This window comes from Peromyscus maniculatus, chromosome 2 (genome assembly GCF_049852395.1).
Source record: "Peromyscus maniculatus bairdii isolate BWxNUB_F1_BW_parent chromosome 2, HU_Pman_BW_mat_3.1, whole genome shotgun sequence".
Taxonomy (NCBI): Eukaryota; Metazoa; Chordata; class Mammalia; order Rodentia; family Cricetidae; genus Peromyscus; species Peromyscus maniculatus.
In genome coordinates, this window is record NC_134853.1 from 148,877,834 (window position 1) to 148,899,465 (window position 21,632).

Below are 21,632 nucleotides of genomic sequence, written 5' to 3' on the forward strand. Positions count from 1 at the left end.
CCGCTGAACTAAGCAATGGGCTCCAACGAGTTCCCTTTCCTCACCGGTAAAAAGGGGATAGCATCAGCTCCCAACGGAAAAGTTCAGTGTGACCATGTCCTGAAGCAGCCTACAATCATCACTAAAGAGGGTCTCATTTAATAAAGTGCTTTAAGGTAACAAGAAGGCTAGTGGCAGAAATCAGGGGAAGGACTGATTTCTGCAGTTAAGGTGGCCGGGGCCAGAAGAACCACTTGAATAGACAGATTTCTGAAAGAGGTAAGCGCAGAAGGACCCCAGCGCAAGCTGAGAGGTCAGAAACGCCTGGAAAGCTCGCGCCAGCCGGGAGCTGGTGGGGAGCAGGGCGGCAAGGGGAGAGGCGCCAGCAGGAGACATTCCGCAGGGAGGGGCAAGCACGTGTCGGGCTAGCAGGAGGGAAGCAAGGTCACGTTCGCCCCGTGCAGGTGAGGCACTGGGCAGCTCCGCCACCCATGGTGTCCCGGGCAACTCCTCTCCGTTCGGCTGGGAGGAGTACGCGGGCTCAGGGGTCACTAGACCGTGCTTGCTGTCCGGGCTCCAATTCGCTTCTACTTATGGTGATCGCCCTCCGAGCCTCCGCGCCTCTCCTGTGAGAAGATGACCTAGGGCAGGTGAAATGGGTCAGCAGGTAAAGGCATTTGCTGCCAAGACGGACGATCTCAGTTCGATACCCGGGACCCACACGGTGGGAGGAGAGAAGTGACTCCCGCGAGTTACAACGTACCCCTCAATACGCTCGCCTATACACGCACGCACACAATAAGTGTAAAACCACCACGAATTAAAAAAAAAAAAAAAAAAAAGGTGGCATAAGGTTCAGGTGGCGTTTTCCCAGCGAGGCACCAGCTCAAGAGCGAGTTTCCTTTCTGTGTGGCTGTGGGTGGTGGGTGCTCGTCTTGGCTTACGGGGAGCGCCCCGCAGCCAGGGCGGGGACAAGTTAGATGGCAGGACCGTGGACGGCGCCGACACTGGCACCGGGCGGTTTTAGGGGGGAAGGGCACCAGCTCCTTGCTGGAGTGCAAGCCCTGGCTTCCTATTTCGGGAACAAGGGGTGTGGGCCACGCTCATCATGTGACGCGAGGGCTATTTAAAGAGACTCTCCGGCCGGGTGCTGCGGTTCTGAGTGCCTTCACGCCTCCTCTCAGCACACCATGGCGGACGCCTTTGTCGGCACCTGGAAGCTAGTGGACAGCAAGAATTTTGATGACTACATGAAATCAATCGGTGAGTGAACCGCGGGCGCAGGATCCCGGGTGCGGAAGGCCCCCACGCTGGCCCGAGCGCTGAGTTCCAGCTGGAGTGCCCCGTGCGCCTCCTTGCACGCTCCCTGCCAGTCCAGGCTGGGAGTACCCGCGCGCGGAGGGTGGCGTGGGCTGGAGCATCTCGGCCTCCTGGGAGGGGACTGTCATGATCCGAACCCTAGCGGGAATGTAGGGGGGTGAGATTGCTAGGGAGAAGGCGCCCAGGGGAAGCCGCTGGGGCTGCAGAGGTCCGGGCTGGGAGGCGCTTTCTAGGAAGCAAGCGAGGTCAGTGATCTGGAGGTGAGAGGGGAGTTGACTAAAAGAGCAGAAGGCACGAGGCTGGCTGCAGGAGAAAGCAAACGGGAGCATGGGTGGTCTAGGGATTGAATCCCGAAAGGGAATAGAGCAGATGTGAGTGTACTGTAGGAGGAAATACCTAGGAGCCTCGAGGAAGACTAAGGAAAATCCGTGAGTTCGATTTGGGAAGAAGTGAAGACAGACCTGAGCAGTCAGCCACGGTCCCTCCCCCTCCATGTTGGGGTAGTGAAGGTGCCCTCTCGTTCTCACTAGTGTGTGCAACCCGCTCCCCATCAGTACCTGAGATGCCCCTGGTAGGGCAGTGCAAGACCACCCCCACACATGGACTTTCCACGGGACCAGTCTCCCACCTGTTCAGTGTCAGGGAGAGGGTGAAGAAAGCTGTTGTCTGGGATACAGCAGAGGGTGCCAGAAGCAAGGTCAAGAGCTGTGGGGGTGGGGTGCGATTTGGGAATGGGGAATCCTAAAGCTTCAGAGAACCTCATTGGTAAGGTCTGTGAAAATGGAGCCCGAGGACTTGCCCAGTGAATGCAAGCTGGTCATCTGAAGACTGAACTTAGAGCCTGGTGCATGCCAGGCAGGCTCTCTATCACTGAGTTACACACACACACACCCACTCCCTTTTTACTTTGTGTGACAGGTTCTCATTAACTTATTTAACCTGCTGTCCCAGCCTTCCAAGTAGCTGAAAACCCAGAACCATCTAGAGTTCTTCCCACTTCAACACAGGCCTGGGAGTGGGAGATGACCTGCACGTGGGGCATGTGATATGACCCACTCACCCAGGACTGGCCCTAGTCCTTCCTTTCTTGCCTTGGGCTTAGGTAAAGACCCTTCCTGTGAAGTCCCTGGCTATATCATCTTAGTCTACTAGGTTGGGATGGGGAAAACTGGGCTGTGTCATGCATGAGCCAGATCTATTCCTCCTTCTGAGGAAAGAGGGCTGGACTATGACATGTTGAGGGGTGTATGTAGGTTCCTCTCACCTACTTCTGGATTGTCTCACAAAAATGCCCCACAAAGCATTTTTGTCACTTTGATTTTGGGGATGGAACCCAAGGCCTTGCACATGCTAAGCAAGCACCATGACTGCTGAGCCTCAGGCCCCAGCCCGAGTTCCCATCAGCACCGACCCAGAGAACCACGCATGCTCCAGGTCGGAAGCTGGGCTTGTCTTTGTTTGGAGACAGGGTCTCCCTGTAGAGCCCTGGCTGTCTTGAGCCCCCTATGCAGACCAAGTCCTCTTAGGGCCTCTGCCTCCCCAGCGCTGGGGTTAGAAGCATGTATCCACACCCAGTGAGTTGGCTGTTCTTGATAGGGTAGGAAGTACTGATTGCCCAGGTTTAGTTCTGCCTTCCCGAGCCAAACTGCGAAGTCCTGAAACCAAGCTGCAGCTGCCTTTCCAACCTTCTTCTTTGCCTCAATGCTTGTTGTCTTCAGGCCACTGTGCTCGGGGGTGTTGACAGAAACCAGGGTCTTCGGCAGGCTGAGCACTTGATCGTCACAAGCTGCACCCTCAGCCCAAAAGCAGCTTCTTCTGTTAGGGGACTGAGATTCCATTTAGCCTGGACATACAGAAAGGCTGAAGCCAGTGAAGAGCAGATTCACCCCAGTTCTCAGCCAGTAACTGGCTTCACTAGCACCCAGCCCCTGCAGGTGGGTCCTGGGAAAACAGCTGGTTCGCTGCTCAGGTCCAACTCACTCAGACACCAGTATGCAAAGCCTTATCCCACAGAACCAAAAGTTCTTAGAACAGAGCAGCCCAGCCTAGTATAAGTGACTACAGGTACCAGTTTGGAAATCAAGGTCACTAAACACTAATTTCTATTTATTTATTTTGCCTTTTTGAAACAGCGGCCTCACTATAGCTCATGTTCTGGAGTCTGCAGCCCAAGCTGGCCTTGAGTTCCTGGCATTTATCCTCCCGAGCTGATTACAGGCAGGAGTCACCATGCTCAGCCTGTTTGACTTTGGATAAGAAAGCACACACTCTAGGCCTCATTTGTAAATTGCGAGTAATGAAACCTATTTTTAGGGCTGTTCCAACCATTACTTGGCCACCCATGGAGAGCTAGCATGGTGTACATAGCTTCCAGCAAACACACATGGCCAGGGGGATATTTGGAGGTTCCATAGCATATCCCTATATCTGGCTGCCTCCTGCCTCATCGCTGAGGACAGCTCAGCATGTGCTGGGACCAGGGGATAGGTAGTCAACAATGGAAGATTCCAAGGAAGCTACAGTCCACGGGGGTGAAGGCTTGACCTACCAGGTCTGTGTATGTCACCTGCTTGTGGACACTTGGGACCTTGCCTAGGACTCAGATCCAATGCTGTCAGGAGTCTCCCCAGGGACTTCAACTCAACCCCTAAGTCTGTAGGAGACAAAGCTCCTTTGTGCTTCTAACCAGGAGGCGCCGACGCTGCAGTCTTACCACACAGAGATGGCAGAGCACGGACGTCCCCCGTTTCAGGGTGGAAATCGGCAGACAACCCTTGTCCAGGGTACTCTGGAAGACTGTTGACTATTTCTTCTTTTTTCAGTCTGTGGTCTGAGTGTGCAGGAGGCCAGAGGCAGTGGGTGCTCAGCTCTGGAGCTGACACAGGGCTTAGCAGCTTCCATCTGATTTGTGACTCTGGGCTTTAAACTCCATGCAGTGTTTACATCTACAAAGCCTTGCAGGGACAGGACTGAGTGAGGGGCCATCCATCTCCCTTGATACCTCACTCTAATTTCCAGTGTTGCTGACCTTCCCCCAACACTGACATTCCTTATGTTCCACATCAGTCCAGTGGTTGCAGAGCTAAGGATAAGACTGAATGAGAAAATGGCCACACAAAGACACCGGCCACTATGGTTCTCCTTCCCCATGCCTAGGCCCAAGACCCCTCTTTGAGCTTGTACAACTCCTCTCTACATCAGCTAATTCTCAACCATCCACCCCTGCCCTTAGGTGTGGGCTTTGCCACCAGACAGGTGGCTAGCATGACCAAGCCTACCACAATCATTGAGAAAAACGGGGATACTATAGTCATAAAGACACACAGCACCTTCAAGAATACAGAGATCAGCTTTCAGCTGGGAGTGCCGTTCGACGAGGTAACAGCAGATGACAGGAAGGTCAAGGTAAGTCAGAAAAAAGGGGTGGAGGGTACTGAGACACTGTAGGGTGAAGATTAGAGAACAGAACAAGCCACTAGATTAAACATAGAGGCCAGGCCAGGATTAAAGGCACACACCTTTAATCCTAGCACTCGGGAGGCAGAGATCTGTCTGGATCTCTGTGAGTTCAAAGCCACCCTGGACCACATGAGATTGACTCAGTCTAGGAGAGAAACAGAGCCAGGCAGTGGTGGCACACGCCTTCAATCCCAGCATTAGGAAGGTTGAGACAGGAAGTGATGGCTGGGCAGGGAAAGGCATATATGGCGTGAGGAGACAGGAACTAGAGCCCTTTTCGGCTGGGGCTTTTCAGGCTGAGGAGTCCTAGAGGTAGCTGTGGCTTGTTCCTTTGTCCCTTTGATTTTTCAGCATTTACCCCAATATCTGGTTCTGGGCTTTTATTAAAAGACATTTTAGAATTCGTGATACAGTAGGGTAAGAGGCCAGCCCTCTCTTAGTTCCTTGGCTTTGTACCCCAAGGGGCAGGCTGTCATAGATTTAGATCAACAAGGTTCATAAAGCCTGCTCAGTGCTGGGATGCCCTAGGGGCTCAGTACAAGCTCTGGCCTATTTTCTTCTCACCTTCCTGGGTAGGATCTATCAGCTGCTACTGGAGCGGGCAGCAGAGCTGAGATGTTCTTCTGACCTTACATCTCCAGCCCCAGCTGGGTGACCTTGTACACCAAGGTATGCAGTAACTCCGAGGACTTCAGCGGCCATGGCTGTGACCTGAAGTGCTTTAGGAATGATGCCCAGAATCAGTGCCCTGTACTGAGGTCACCCAGGCGCTGTCAGAAGAGGCAGCTGAGCCCTCCTCACAGGTTTTCTCTTCTGCAGCTCTCAGGCTAGGCCACTGACTGTGACGAACTGTTTCCAGTACCACCAGCTGACAGCCAGAGCTATGCTCCAGGATATGCATGCATTCACCGACATGCATGTTGTGGGTGTTTGTAGTCTCCAATATTTACTTCTGGGTGTGGGAGGGAGCACCAAACTCCAGTGTTGCTCAGTTACCTCACAGTGGTTATCCTGGCCGCTTGCACAAACCTCCCAGCACTGGTCTAGACACAGAACTTAGGGTTGCTGACATCTATATCCCTAGGTTGTCCTTATACCAGTATCCCCAGCATTGTAACCCTGAAGTTGACCTCTTCAGCTGCTGCACAGCAGTCTCCATAAAGAACAGGGTAGCTACTGGTCTTGCAGATGCAGAGGAGCTGAAAGCCCAGCCTGGGACCACACAGCAGGCTAGCAGTGGCACCTGGGACGGTGCACTGAGACGACAATCAACTTTGGATGAGGGTGGCTGCTTCACCACATGCTCCTAACTATGTCCTTGAACTTGCCACCTTTTTATGGAACCAGAGGACACATTAAATACAACAGTGGCCTGCTGGGATGTTTAGGCCGAAACTTAACTGTTGAGTTGACAAGAGCCAATGGGGAATACAGACTCCATAAGGTGGAACATAGACAGCCCAAGAGATGAGTGATCAACTACAACCACCACTTTTCTAGACTCCTACCCAACAGACCCTTCGTTCCCTAGTTCTGGCCTACAGCTCCCAAATTCCTAGAGAAGAGAGATCTGGGCAAGCTGCCAAACACAAGCTAGCAGCTGATACAGGCGGGCAGCCCCGAGGACCAAGTGGGCCCTGGAGCCAGAGCTGAAGAACACCCCAAGGACACCTGGTCCTGGGAGCTTGCACTTGCTGCTCTGTTGCTGGTTGAGGGGATCATGGGATATAAACTAGAGGAAGGGAGGTCTAATTTTCCAATATAAATCAAGGGTCTTTTAGACACTGCTATGCACAAGAGTAGAAAGATGGTCAGGATTCCTCTTTGGGTAGCCTCAGAGAAAGGGGTGGGCTTCAAGGGACCTGGAACTGTGCTCTACCGAGCCACGCCTCAGCCTGAGCTCCTCGGAGGCTTGTGCCAAGGGCCGAGATGCCAGCTGCACCACTGCCCGAGCTCTCCACCTCCCATGGGGGCCACAGAGCAGGAACCCATATAGCTGTGCTGGAGCTGGGCTGCCTGAAGGCTCATCCTAGCACCCGTACCAGTTGGCACCAGTTAGGTTCCTTGTCTGTCTTGCCCTTCAATTCTGGCTCTGGTCACAGCTTAGGTTCTACCTCTTCCCACAGTCGACAGTGACACTGGATGGGGGCAAACTTGTCCATGTGCAGAAGTGGGACGGGCAAGAGACTACGCTCACAAGGGAGCTGTGTGATGGGAAACTCATCCTGGTAAGATGGGCAGCAGCGGTGCCTCCCAGCAAGTGCCTTGTCTTCTACAGTCCAGGTCCTCCCCTCAGGGACAGAGGAACTGGACAGGAGAGGCAGGGTGGGGATTCATACGAGTCTTGGTTCAAGTATCAGCTTAAAGGCTGCCTGACTCTGGACATGTCACCTTGGTAACACCAACCTTGAGGGCTGCTGGGAAGACTGTAGTCATAGCCGAAAGCACCACCCAAGTGGGAAGAATGCAGCAGGTGCCCATGAAAGCTTCCTCCTGTTTGCTGTTCCCCAGGAAGGAGGAGAAAGCAGGGCCAGTTGGTCTCAGGCTCTCCAGGAGCAGCTGCCACTCCATCCTCTCCTGGGTAGGAACACAGACATCTGCAGGAGCAGGCTTGTGCCTGGTGGGCACTGCTATTGTTCCCTGTTTCTGGCTTCCTGTAAATACCTATGGCCTAGACAGGGGTACAACCAGGCCTGCAGATCTGCTTTGGGACAAGTTTAAGAGTTCGCCAGGAGAATGTAACCCTGTAGGACTGCGCCTGTACCAGAAGCATGGAGAGCAATGTCAGCTTCGCAGACCTCACCTGGCTCAGTGGAACCTGCTAATTGCATCTCACATTCACAGGAGACCGGGGTCCCCACTGAGTTAGGAGTGAGGTGCCTAGCTTTGGTAGGGAGGTAACAAACAGGACCATATTCACTGGGCAGTTAGACTAAGGTGACCATGGCTTGCCTCTCCTGAGACACAATACTGGTGGTTATGAGAGGGAGAAAAAGTTGGCAGATTAGCGGTTTTCTCAAGACTGGATGTTTTTATTCATGTTTGCCTACTATGTGCCAGGTACCACCTTAGTGAGCAGGTGCCAAACACAAAAGAAAGAGGAACAGGAATGTGCTAGATCTTGACCAATTTACATCATCGTCTTTCAAGGGCCCATTTTCCCAAAAATCTTTAAAATGGGAGTTATAACACCTATCTTAAAAGATTGGTATCGGGGCTGGAGAGATGGCTCAGAGGTTAAGAGCACTGACTGTTCTTCCAGAGGTCCTGAGTTCAATTCCCAGCAACCACATGGTGGCTCACAACCAACTGTAATGAGATCTGGTGCCCTCTTCTGTAGACATACATGGAGGCAGAACACTGTATCCATAATAAATAAATAAATCTTTAAAAAAAAAAAAAAAAAAGATTGGTATCAAGAAAAAAGTCAAGTTCCTGGCACATAGTAGGTATTCAAGGGCTGATCAGGAGGAAGAGGGTGGGGAGCACTCCCTCTCTACCCCGTCTGACCCTGTCCTTCCTTCCAGACACTCACCCACGGCAGTGTGGTGAGCACCCGAACTTACGAGAAGGAGGCGTGACGCTGCTGCGCTGTAGCGGACTGTTCCTCTGCCAACCGGCTACCCTCGACCCAGCACCACGTGCCTCATTTTCCCTCTGGTGTTTTGTATAAATACACTTTGGCTGGGATGCTTCTGGAGATGGGGCACCAGCCTGAATCCCAGTTCCCATTGTGTATGGCTTTATTTTTTAAAACTGTATCCACAGGGTGCTCCAAGGTCAATAAAGCAGAACCCCCACCCCCACCCCCCGTGGCTTTTGCCTTTGCTCCTCCTTTCCGGTGTGTCCTGGGCCGAAGGGACAGCCTATGGGCCACCTGGGAAGGGACAGCCTGTGGGCCCACCTGGGAAGGGACAGCCTGTGGGCCACCTGGGAAGGGACAGCCTGTGGGCCACCTGGGAAGGGACAGCCTGTGGGCCACCTGGGAAGGGACAGCCTGTGGGCCACCTGGGAAGCAGCGCTGGTGAGGAGCCCAGGTGGACAGTCTCTGCCCCTGCCACCATGCCATGCTATGTCTTTACCCTGGCCCGCCATGGTCAGATGAGCTAGGTGTCCCTGAGTGACCACTTCACACCCACTCTGCACCAAACACCCCTGAATTGGCTCAGGACAGGGTCCAGGGACCACTGTGGTGGGAGGTGACTGCCAAGTTCCCATTCGTGCCCCAGAGAGCCCCCAAGGCTACAGTCTTGCTGGGTTTTCTAATCAGCCCAAGGGAAGAGGTCTTCACTATGGAAGAGAGGGCTTTTGAGCGATCTCAAGAAAGCTGTGACTTGCTAGTGACCTTGGCTTTGTGCCTCAGCTTGGCCTCTTTCCAGAGTCTCAGATAACATATTAAGTGTTTTCTGTGAAAAGTTACCCAGGAAGGATTATAGGAACAAGGCCTTCCAGAAAGTTTAAAACCAAACACATTTCCATTTATGCCAGGAATTTAAGCAGAGACCTGCAATGGAACCAGTCACTCACATAGTGATACAGAAGGCAGAGCAATGACCTTGGCTTCAGATCTCTGGCTCAGCAGTCACTGCAAAGACTGTCTGAGCACAGGCCCAGGTTGAGGAAATGAACAATACTTCTCCCTCCTGCTTCCAATAGAGGCTGCAGAGTCTACCCACAACTGGTCCCAGACAGCAGGCAGGCGGAGGCTGCTCACTTTGCTCTCCCACCACAGCCAGGCTCACCTCCACAGTAGCACCTGTGGCTCTAGCCTGGACTCCTGCAAAGGGATCCAGCTCTGGCAGTGGCAGCCGGGGATGGTACTAGAACCTTCTGCCGAATAAGGAAATTGTGTACATGAATGCAATGGCTGTGGGGGTCACTTGCAAAGGGATCAGAAGCAATAAGGAAAAACCATTTTGGGGGCTGCCCGCTAGCTTCTCAAGCTGCTGGCTACACGAGGAGAAGCCATCTGAGCGCACAGGGACAAAGTCAGTGGGGTGGGAGGCCATAGTCTCACTACTGAGTCTTCCAGGAGCCAGGGCTGCCACGGCCATCCCACCCTCATTCTTTGTGCTTCTTGTGCTTCTTCTTCTTCTTTTTCTTCTTTGGAGCCTTGCTGTCCTTTGATGCGTGCCTGGCCTTCTTGCCCATGTCACTCTCAGAATCGGAGCTGTCGCAGTCAGACGACTTCCTGTCTCTGTGTTTCTTTTTCTTCTTTTCCTAAAGGGAAACGTAAGGTTTCAGCATCCATGTGTTTATCTCCTTTAATATCAGAACCACAGCAGGTGACCAGTAGGTGAGGTACAGCTGAGTGTGGTGTGCATTTGGGAAGTGGGGGCAGGAAGACAGGGGTTCAAGGTCAGGCAAAACTGCATAGGACACTGCAAAAAAGCCAGGCAGTGGTAGTGTACCAAACAGATCTCTTGAGTTCAAGGCCAGCCTGGGGTACAGAGTGAGTTCCAGGACAGGCACCAAAGCTACACAGAGAAACCCTGTCTCAAAAAACCAAAACCAAACAAATACCCTGCAAAAAGAAACCCGGGCAAAGAGGCACACGTCTATAACCCAGTGCTACAGGGGCAGATTTGGGAGGGTTTTACCCAGTGAGCTCCAGACCAGTTAGGCTATAAAAGGCAGAAAAACCCCAAATGAGAAGTGGCGGGTGGAAGAGAACTACGACACCCAACACTTGTGGATTTTAGCAACTGTGTTGGATGTGTGCTGCTATGTACAACATAGACATGCTACCATGTTTACACACACACACACACACACACACACACACACACACACACACACACACACACACACATTTAATACCCACAAGACTCCTGGAGCTAGAGTTAGTTGCAGGTGATTCTGAGACACCCAATGGCTTCTGGGAACTGAACTCCAGCAGCACATGTGCTTTTAATCTCAAGGCATCCCTCCAGCCCAATGCTTCTTTTTAAAAAACAAACATCTACTCTTTTTTGCTTGGTTTTTTCAAGACAGGGTTTCTCTGTGTAGCCCTGGCTGACTGTCCTGGAACAGACTGGCTATCCAGACCAGGCTGGCCTTGAACTCAGAGATCCACCTGCCTCTGCCTCCTGAGTGCTGGGATTAAAGGTGTGTGCCACCACTGCTTGGCTCTCAGTGAGTTCTTAGCTAGCCTGGTCTACACAGTTCCATGACAGCCAAGGCTATGTAGAGAGACCCCATCTCAAAATGAATAAATACAAATAATAGATAAATAAGTTTAGGTCAATCTTTCCAAAAGCCAAAGCGACAGGAAGAACAAGTATTTGGAGTGGGAGGTTTGAAGCAGGGCCTCATGTAATCCAGTTCTATCCTGGACTCCTGATCTTCCTGCCTTAGTTTCCAGAGTGCTGGAATTGCGGTAGTGTACTACTTTGTCAGCTTTTGCATTCTGTGGAAGAAATACAGACGCCAAGCTTTTATTCTGTCATTTTTATGTCACATATATGTGTGTGCACATGCACTCCACGGACCATGAGTGGCAGTCAGAGGATAACATTCAAGAGTCAGTTCTCTTCCAACTGGGAATCCAAATCACGTCTCAGGCTTGGCAGCTGTCTTTATCCACTGAGCAATGCCACTGGCCTCGCTACAATCATTTTTAATAAAAACAGCTTCACAGGCAAGTTTACTCTACAGGGCATGGCATGGGAGGTCCAGAACCCTAGAGGGGTGAGGCACGGCCACAGAGGATGGGGGAATAGTCCTGATCCCCTGGTGGCTGCCAGAATGGAGACCCACTGTGATTTAAACTTGCCCCTTCCCCTAGGGCAGCCCCACTGACGTGCTGGCAGCAAAAATAGATGGCCTCTCTTACCCCTAAAGAGCAATAACCATCTTGAGCTCCATGCAGTGTAAAGGAGCTTTGGGAGTGAGCATGGTCAGAGGAGGAGGAAATACTATTTCCTAACACGACTTTTCCTCACACTCACACAAAGAAAGGGCAAGTGCTGTGAGAAGGATTGGAATGTGCCAGAAAGTTTTAAGGTAAACCAACAGTTCACGGCTTGGCTTTGCAAATGGAACTTCCTTTTTTTTTCACCAGGGGTGGTCCTAAAGTTAGACACCCCTGCACACAACCATGTCACTAAAGCTAACAGCACAAACCCTGAGTTGGTTCCTACGCTTCAGGGGGAATGGGACCTGGGTGGTTCTTCAGCACCGTGTAAGCTGCCTCCTTGAGTTTAAATATCTACATTGCCTCAGCAAAATTCCCCAAAGGAGATTCCAGTAAGAGGGAGGGAGGCCCGACAAGTGAGGCTCCTGCTCCTGTAGTCTTTTTAGCCAGCATCCTGCAAGCCTGGGTGATCCACCAGGTGCTACAAGCTGCCCTGTGGTGGAAAGAACATCGAGCCGGTGTCCGTGACACAGACCTACCCCAAGTTCTACTTACTAGTCTGCAGCCTTGACAAGTCATCTCACCTCACTGAAGCTGCTGCAGATGGAAAACAGATAAGAATAGCATCCATGTCACACGGCTGTGATGATTCAATGAAACAGTATCCATGGCGTGGAGAAGCTGGAGGACCGTCCCAGACTATAAGGGTAGGGTTGAAATCTGCGTGTAGATGATGGGAAGGAAGTGGCTCCTAAGCAGAGCATGGCCCCTTCCATGGACACGACAGGCGGCCTCACAGCATGGTGGTCAGAACAGCAACCTTAGAATAAGACAATTACATTCCGGCTCTGCCACTGGAGTCACCCTGTGTGTCACTGGGACCAAGGACTTGTTTAAACAGTACTTACTTTGAAAGAGGCTATGAGGGTAAGTTCTAAGCCTGACACATTACAGGCATCCTGTAGTACCTAACAGCCTCCCTACAGCAGTGCTGGGAACTGAGCGCACAACCCTGGGCATGCCAGGCAAGCGCTCTACCATGGACCATGGCACCACCAACTACAAGTACTGTCTCCTATTCCAGTAACTCCCAGGGTCTTCTCAGTCTCAGCAAATAAGTAAACGAACAAGTTCAGGGTTTTTCAATAACTCACAGAGATCCACCTGCCTCTGCCTCCTGAGTGCTGGAATAAAGGTGTGCGCCACCACCAGGCTCAAACTAAAACCTGGAAGGCTTCTCTAGTGTCACCACAGATCTTTCAGTTGCCTCCTGATGCCATCTTTACCATTCCCTTTCCTGCTGTGAGATGGTCTGTATGTCAAATTCCTCTGACTGGTCAATAAATAAAACACTGATTGGCCAGTGGCCAGGCAGGAAGTAGGCGGGACAAGGAGAGAGGAGAATTCTGGGAAGTGGAAGGCTGAGTGAAGGAGACACTGCCAGCCACTGCTAGGACCAGCAGCACGTGAAGATGCCGGTAAGCCATGAGCCACGTGGCAAGGTATAGATTTATACAAATGGATTAATTTAAGATGTAAGAAATAGATAGCTAGAAGCCTGAGCCATTAGGCCAAACAGTTTAAATAATATAAGTGTCTGTGTGTTTATTTTATAAGTGGGCTGTCAGACTGCCGGGGCTTGGTGGGACCTGGAGAGAAGCTCTCCAGCTACACTTTCCTACCATACATCCAGTCTCTCAACGGATTCTGTCCACTCTGCCTTCAGAGTCCACCCATCAGCTCCTTTCTCATCATTTCTACAACCGTCACTCTAGTATGAGCCCAGACCTCTCATCTGGATTGGCAGCGTCTGCCGACCTGCCCGCTTCTAGCCTTGTTTTCTGACCAGCCCGTTTCCATGTAGGAGCCAGAACAATCTTCTTAAAAAGGAAGGCAGAGGTAGGTGGACCTCTGGTGTAAAGAGTGAGTTCTAGGTCAGCCAAAGCTAGTGAGACCCTGTCTCAGAAACGTCAGAGCATGTCATTGCTCTGCTGAAAAGCTCTCCTTAGTAAAGCTGAAGTCCTCACAACCGGGCCTCCACGGTCTCTACACATCCTCCCCTTCCACTCCCTCTTTTATTCCACCCACAATGGCCTCCTCATGCTCCTGAAGTGTGCCACCTCACTCCCAGCACCCGGCTACTGCACCACTGAAGCCCTCTCTCCACTCAGCTAATTCACTTGCTTCCCCACTCCAGATAAATGTACTTATCCAAATAATACTTAATTTTTTTTTTTTCTGAGACAGGACCTTGCTATATGCAAACCAGGCAGGCTTGGAATCCCCCTGCCTCAGCTTCTCATGTGCTGGGATAATAAGAGCACACCATTACATACGGCTTCAATGATAGTTCATACGAATGGTTTACCCACATAGCACCCTATCTAAAATGCCAAGACAGGTTTGGGGTGCAGCTCAGTGGCAGAGACTTGCTTACCATGCACAAGGTGCTGAGTTCAACCCCAACACCACAAAACATGGCATTTGCACTACTTGATATATTAATGTCATGCAGTATTTGTTACCAGGTCCTTGTCTATCACCTCCATTAGGTCACAATGCATTTTCTTCATTTTGTACCTCGGTGACTAGACTAGAGGTACATATGACAGAGCTCCATTTGTGCAGGAAGCTGAAGTCCAGTGTGTGTGTGTGTGGGGGGGGGAACAGTGGAAGATGATGTTTTATCACAGAAGTGGAAATACAACACCTGGGTGTGGTGGCTCCACTTGTAATCTCAGTATCTGGTATATGGAGACAGGAGGACCAAGCATTTAAGATCACCCTCCGCTACACAGTGAGCTGGAGGCCAAACCGTGTCTCCAAAAGGACGGACACACACACACACACACACACACACACACACACACACACACACACACACACACGGACACACACACACACACACACGGACACGGACAAAGGGGGGCGCTCAACAGGTAAAGCACTTGATGTACAAACCTGGTGACCTGAGTTCAACCCCCAGAACCCCAGAAAAGTGGAAGTAGAGAACTGGCTCCATGAAGTCTTCTGACCTCTAAACGTGTGCTGTGGTACATGCATGCCAGCACTCATACATCACACATCATACAAACACTGAAACAATACATTAACAAAACAAAAAAGCATCAATGGCTCTGGGCTGACTACACTGGGCAGCTCTGTGCTGGCAGATCTGGTAGTCTGTTCTAGATGAGCACCGGAAGTTCCCTAGGTAGTAGGATAGTGTGGCCGATGTTGTCCCTATTTTTCATTCTTCTATAAATGGTATAGGAGCCAGCGATCACATTATTTAAATCAAAGGAAAAATTACATTGGAATTAAATGTAGCTAGATTTTACTCTAATTAGCAGACAGCCTGGTCCCTAAGGTATGTGTTTCCTCACAATTTGTCACTAATTTAGAAAGATCCATGATGATCTATAAGTCAAAGAGGATAGCGATCTCAGACCACAGATTGAGAGGAGGTTATCCAAAGAAGGGGCTGGCTAGCTCAGTGGGTATAAAGTATTCCAAATCTATGGTGAAAGAGAACCAACTCCCAAAAGATGTCCTCTGACATACAAACTCACACACTCACATACCATGGCATGTGTGCACCCTCACTATCACACACACACACACACACACACACACACACACATACACACACACACACTAAAAATGATGAATTAAATTAGAATTTTAAAAAAGGATTATCCATGGGTTCACCATAAAAAGCTAGTTCCTATTTTACCATTTCATAACCATTTCCATATATGACTGTTCTCTCATGTTCTAATTACAGTCTAGCAAAGAGTTACAGTTTTCAGATACGAGGACAGACACTGCCATGTTCTGTCCTGAATACACTGACTGGATACAAAGCTAAACCAATACACAATGGCTGTGTGGGTAAGGACAAGAGTTCAATGCACGTATGCTCAGTGAAAAGGGGTAGGCGGGTCCTCCCCTTGAGTCGGTTAATATTCCCCGCCAGCAGCAGCAAGTAACTATCCATCCCTCTCTAAACTGAGTGAAGGAACCCAAGCAGAAATATGGGGTCTAGCTCCCCAGAGTCAGAGGACGCCTGTTATATGGCAGATATTTATTGTTGTAACACGGGACATCTTTACTCCCCACCGTTTCCTAGTTCCTCCACTTTGCCAGGCATCCCGTCTCATAGGCCTAGTGTTAAATATGTTCTTCTCCCGGAATACAGAAGCCAGACACTGAAGCAGACTTGAGAAGAAACAGGCAAGGTCCAACAGCTTCTGGCTTGGACTCTGGCTGCAGTCCAGAGTGGGCTTGACCCCACTGCTTCCCCTGTCCTTTGAGAGCCAGTGACCTCCTTGGGATGAGTTCTCTCCTCTATTACCATACATACCTTGGCTGGTTATCCCTCTCCTTAAGCAATTAGCTGATTGAGTGCTGTGACCTTTAGTTTATGTGAGATGCCTACCACACATAATCATTCCTCTTTTTTTGGGGGGGAGGGGGGAGCTGAGGACCAAACCCAGGGCCTTGCGCTTGCTAGGCAAGCGCTCTACCACTGAGCTAAATCCCCAACCATAATCATTCCTGTTACCCACTCATCAATTTGACAGTGTGGATGGCTGAACACACGCCCTTCAGATCAATCTATTCAGTTCTTCATGCAGCCCCAGAACTATGAGTACTAGAGCAGTGTCCAAGTCAACAGACATGGACCCTCAAAGTCCATTTCTTACTGGAAAGGTAAGGTCATCTGCTATGGGAATCCAAGCTACGGAGAGGTTGTGATGGTGGCCCTCAGGAGGTGAGGCAGGAGGATGGTAAAGTCAAGGCCAGCCTTGATACCCAGTCTCCAGGAGGAGGAGACAAAGGAGAGAGAAAAAGAGGTTAGAGGGTAGAAGAACAGACAGGAGGACTCCTGAAACTTGGGAGACCTGAACCTGATTTACACTGTGTATAGAAATAAATCAACAGGCAACATTACAAGCTAAAGGCCTCTGGTTACAAAACAAAAACTGGGCTGGCTCAGTGGGAAAAGGTGCTTGCTTCCAGCCCTGAGGGCCTGAGTTTGGTATCTGAGATCTACATGATAGAAGGAGAGAACAGACTTCTGCAAGTTGTCCTCTGACTTCCACAAGAGCGAAGCATGACTTGTCATCCTGCCCCAAAAAATAAAGAAATAATTCATTTTAAAATAATTTTTTTAAGAAACTGGCTAAGCTGTATCTTTAATCCCAGCACTCAGGAGGCAGAGGCAGGTAGATCTCTGTCAGGCCAACCAGGGATGCACAGTGAAACCCTGTCTCAAAAAAAAACAAAAACAAAAAAAAAAACAAAAAACAAAAAAAAACCAACAACCAAACAAACAAACAAAAACAAAAACAAAAACAAAAACAAAAACAAAAAACCAAAAACAAGGGCTGGAGAGATGACTCAATCGTTAAGAGCAGTGGCTTTTCTTCCAGAGAACTTAGGTTCAATTCCCAATACCCACATGGTAGCTCACACTTGTCTGTCAGTTCCAGGGCTTCTAAAACTCTCACACAGACATACATGCAGGCAAAACACCAATGAACATAAAATAAAAAATAAATTATATATTAAAAAAGAAAAGAAAACAAAAACAACTAAAACCAGCCAAACAAATATGCATGCAGGCAAACACTGATACACATAAAAATAAATCTTTAACACACACACACACACTCACACTCAACAAAACCAAACCAAAACAAAACAAAAAAACCAACTGGCTAAAGGTGACCTTAGTATCTTGTTATATCAAGTGACTAACACTCTTCTGGACACATGGGAGGCAGAAGCAATATAATTTTAGGATGCTGAGAATATGCCCTCTCCAGGCACAATTCCAATGCCAAGAGCATTCAGGAGGTCAACAATAGGATCACCAGTCCATGGCTAGCCTGGGGTACAAGCAGTCATACAGGGAGGAGGAGGAGGACTCATAGTAATAGTAGGGAACTTTTAACAGGAAGGACCTGGGAACTAAGTGAATGTGAGATAGAGAATAAAGTAAAGGCATATATGGCTTCTCTCTTAGGAGGACAATATTGCTAAAACAAGGTACATAAACAGAAGGGCAGAAACAAGGGTGGTATGTGTATGTGTGTTGTCAAAGAGCTCATAAAAGATTATGGGGTGTAGCAGTTAAGAGATGGTTCATTGGTTAAGAGTACTGGCAACTCTAATAGAGGACCCGGATTCAATTCCCAGCATCTACACAGCAGCTCACAAACATCTGTAACTACAGTTCCAGGGGATCTGACTCCCTCTCTGGCCTCAGCTGGCACCAGGCACACACGGTACACAGACATACATGCAGGCACAACCCCCATAGACAATAAATAATAAAAACAAATAACAACAACCCCCTAGAGATCAGAGATTACAGTAGTGTGTTTAGGAGTGCTGGAGCTAGGTGTTGTGGTGAAGAAGCACTCCAGAGGTGGAGGCAGGCGGATCAGTTGTTCAAGGTCAGCCTGGACTACATAAAGAGTTCGAGCTCAGTCTGAGCTATGAGATTATGTCTCCAAAAAAGAGTCAGTATCAATTAGGAACTGGCTTGTCATCACTTTCTATTTTGAGGAGCTGGGCATCACCCCACAGGGAACATTGCCATAGATCACAACAATCCCACTCTGCAAATGAAAGAACTGTGGTTAGTTTAAATTTACCTAGCCAGTCACAAGTTCCCAAGGACCCCAAACTAGGTTTGAAAGACTCAAGCCGAAGTCTAAAGAACTAGGGAGGTCCCAGGTCAGGGATATGGAGAGAATGTACAAGTCAGTGACTTTCATGCTACTTGGCTAATTCTAATGTTGTAACAGCCCCTTCTCCTTACCTACAAAATGAAAATAATCCTTCACTTTGATGATGCCACTGAGGGAATAGATTACACCAGAGCCTTTTACCCCCAAAGCTTGCAATGCTGTACACAAAATGACCACTCAAGACATATTTAAAAAGCTGGGCATGGTGGTTCACACCTGCAACCCTAGCACTCAGGAGGCTGGGGCAAGAGGATCACTGAAAGTTCAAAGCCAGCTGGGGCTACAGTGTGAAACTCAACCTTTTTTTTTTTTTAAAGATTTATTTATTTATTATTTATACAGCATATGTGACTGCAGGCCAGAAGAGGGCACTAGATCTCATTACAGATGGTTGTGAGCCACCATGTGGTTGCTGGGAATTGAACTCAGGACCTCTGGAAGAGCAGTCAGTGCTCTTAACCTCTGAGCCATCTCTCCAGCCCCTGAAACTCAATCTTAAAAAACACCAAAAGCTGGGTATGGTGGTGCACATCTGTAATCCCAGCACTCAGAAGGCAGAGGCAGGTGGACCTCTGGTGAGTTTGAGGACAGCCTGGTCTACAGAGTTCCAGGACAGCCAGGGCTACATAGTGAGAAACCCTGTTCTCTCCCACCCCCAAACAACCACCACAACAGAAAACAAAACACAACAACAACAACAAAACAGAAATATCCTACAAGTTAGGGGAACAACTACTGGCTGACCAAACTCCAGTACAGTTCTTTGACTTCTCTGCATAGCACGTTACAAATCTCCTTTCCTTCTGTACCACAAAAATCTGCTGTGTGAATCACTGTGCTCTAAGCAGTAAAAGAGGGTAACTCCAGCAGACAGGGATTTTTTTTTCCACTGATGGGGACAGGAAGTACATCCTAGGAGACAATTTGATAAATCTAGCAAGAGTCTTAAAGTCTTTCTTTTATTTATTTTATTTAGTGAGTTATTTTGCCTACATGTGTTTATGTGCACCACATGCATGGTTGTTGCCCATGAAGGTTAAAAAAAAAAAAAGGCATCAGTCCCCTAGAACTAGCGTTATGAATGGCTGTGAACCATCATGCAGGCTCTGGGAATCAAACCCAGGTCCTCTGCAGGAACAGCAAGTGCTCTTAACCACTGAGCCATTTCTCCAGCCCCAGAGCCCTAAAATCTAACTCAGTATCTTTGTTTTCTTTTGTTTGTTTCTTTTCTTTTTTCCTTTTGAGACAGGGTCTCTACGTAGCCCTGCTTTTCTGGAACTCTTTATGTACGTACACCAAGTCAGCTTCTAATTCACAGAGATCTACCAGGCTTCCCCCCACCAAGACAGAGTCATAGTCTACAGCCCCCAAATGTCTGTAACTCACTATGTATGCTACGGTGGCCCTGAGCTTGTGACAACCCATCTTCCTCTGCCTCCTGGACACTAAGATTACAGGTGTGAGCTATCACACCTGGTTCCCTTAACTCAATTAATTCAGCTCTGAACCCCTGAGTCATCTGTCCAGACCCTCCCTCTTGTGAAAAGATTAATGTATTTTTATTTTATGTGTATGGATATTTTGCTTGTATGTATGCACATGCACCACATGCATGTAGTGCCCCTGGAGGCCAGAAGAGGGTGGTAGATTCCCCTGGAACTGGAATTACAGGTGGGTGTGCGCCATCATTGGGTATGGACCACTGAACCCAGGTCCTCTGCAGGAGCAGCCAGTGCTCTTACGAACTGAGGCATCTTCCCAGCCTGGACTCAGTAAGTTTATCCCAGGGACATATCCAAAGAAAAGTAAGGAGGTATAGCCAGCATTTTAGTTGGAAGTATTAAGTGTCCAGTAATATTAAAATAAATTAATAATTACAGCCAAGCACAATGGCACATCTGGGAGGAAGATCAAGAGTTTAAGGTCATCCTGGAATATATATATATATATCAAGTTTGAGGCCAGCCTGGGCTACAAGAGAACCTGTCTCAAAACTAACTAACTAAATCAATCAATCAATCAATATTCATAGTCATTGAGTGAAATATTATGTGGCTTATTTGTTTGTTTGTTTTTTGAGACAGGGTTTCTCTGTGTAGCCTTGGCTGTCCTGGAACTCACTCCGTCCTCGAACTCAGAGACCTGCTCATCATGTGGCTTTTAACATCAAGTGTTTTAAGAACATTTAAGCCAGGCGGTGGTGGCGCAAGCCTTTAATCCCAGCACTCGGGAGGCAGAGACAGGCGGATCTCTGTGAGCTCGAGGCCAGCCTGGGCTACCAAGTGAGTTCCAGGAAAGGCGCAAAGCTACACAAGAGAAACCCTGTCTCGAAAAACCAGAAAAAAAAAAAAAAAAAAAAAAAAAAAAAAGAACATTTAAGGATACTTAAAAATAAAAATGGCCGGGCAGTGGTGGCACACGCCTTTAATCCCAGCACTTGGGAGGCAGAGGCAGGTGGATCTTTGTGAGTTCAGGGCCAGCCTGGGCTACCAAGTGAGTTCCAGGAAAGGCACAAAGCTACACAGAGAAACCCTGTCTCGGAAAGAAAAAAAAAAAATGAAAAAAAGTAAGGAGTACATTTACAAGATCATTATTTTATATTATATGTATATGCATCTATTTATATTGTTAGCTAGGAAAAAAGATTAGAGTATGCCAAGACTGTCTATACAACTCTCTCTGGAAAGCTTGCTTTTTTCATTTTTCACTATTTCAAAAATGTGTACACAAAGCATTTATATTTTAATACCTACAAAAAAATGAGATAAATAAAAGTAAGCCAGCTCTTACCTTTTTTCTTTTTCTGGAAGAATTTTTTGTGGGATCAGGCTTCTCAATTCCTTCTTCCTTTGCCTCTTCTTTTTCCTCTTCCTCCTCAGGGATCAGAGAATACTTGGTTCCACCTGGCTGCATGAAACAGTCTTTTGCAAAGTGGCCTGTGGAAAAGAAACAAAGGCTGGAGAGGGAAGAGCTGCCCTCCTCCGCAGGTGGATGCCTTCCAGAGGCTCCTGACACGGCCCACTGCTTCAAAGATATTACTGAGTTTATCCGAGTGGCATTTCTGCCACCTCAAGGTGGCAATGCTCACTCAGCCCGAGCCAGGCGAGCAGCTGGTGTTAGAGCTGCGGGAGACACCGGTGCTGCTTTGGAAAAGGCAGAAGATACAAGCAAGCAAGCTTGTGCTGCCCTCCCTTAACAATGGGGCTTATTAATTTTTAAAGATCTATTTTGGAACTTACTCCTGACAATGCAAG

At 48.9% G+C, this 21,632-nt stretch overlaps 2 protein-coding genes across 5 annotated transcripts in view; one reads left to right on the plus strand and one right to left on the minus strand.

Annotated features, from left to right (window-relative positions):
• Window positions 1–1,093: 1,093 nt before the first annotated feature.
• Fabp3 (fatty acid binding protein 3) lies at window positions 1,094–8,564 on the plus strand. Its single transcript, XM_006975551.4, has 4 exons — window positions 1,094–1,242; window positions 4,532–4,704; window positions 6,885–6,986; window positions 8,286–8,564. The coding sequence occupies exons 1-4, from the start codon at window positions 1,170–1,172 to the stop codon at window positions 8,337–8,339; spliced, it is 402 nt and encodes a 133-aa protein (XP_006975613.1). The 5' UTR covers window positions 1,094–1,169; the 3' UTR covers window positions 8,340–8,564.
• Window positions 8,565–9,214: 650 nt separating this feature from the next.
• Window positions 9,215–21,632, minus strand: part of Zcchc17 (zinc finger CCHC-type containing 17) — a 50,227-nt gene continuing 37,809 nt past the window's right edge. For all 4 annotated transcript variants that reach the window (XM_006975552.4, XM_006975553.4, XM_006975554.4 and 1 more), the window contains 2 exons: window positions 21,169–21,314; window positions 9,215–9,978 (listed from right to left, as the gene is read on the minus strand). In XM_006975552.4, the coding sequence (XP_006975614.1) occupies window positions 9,820–9,978; window positions 21,169–21,314 (305 nt within the window). In that variant the 3' untranslated portion in view covers window positions 9,215–9,819. The remainder of the gene's footprint in view (window positions 9,979–21,168; window positions 21,315–21,632) is intronic.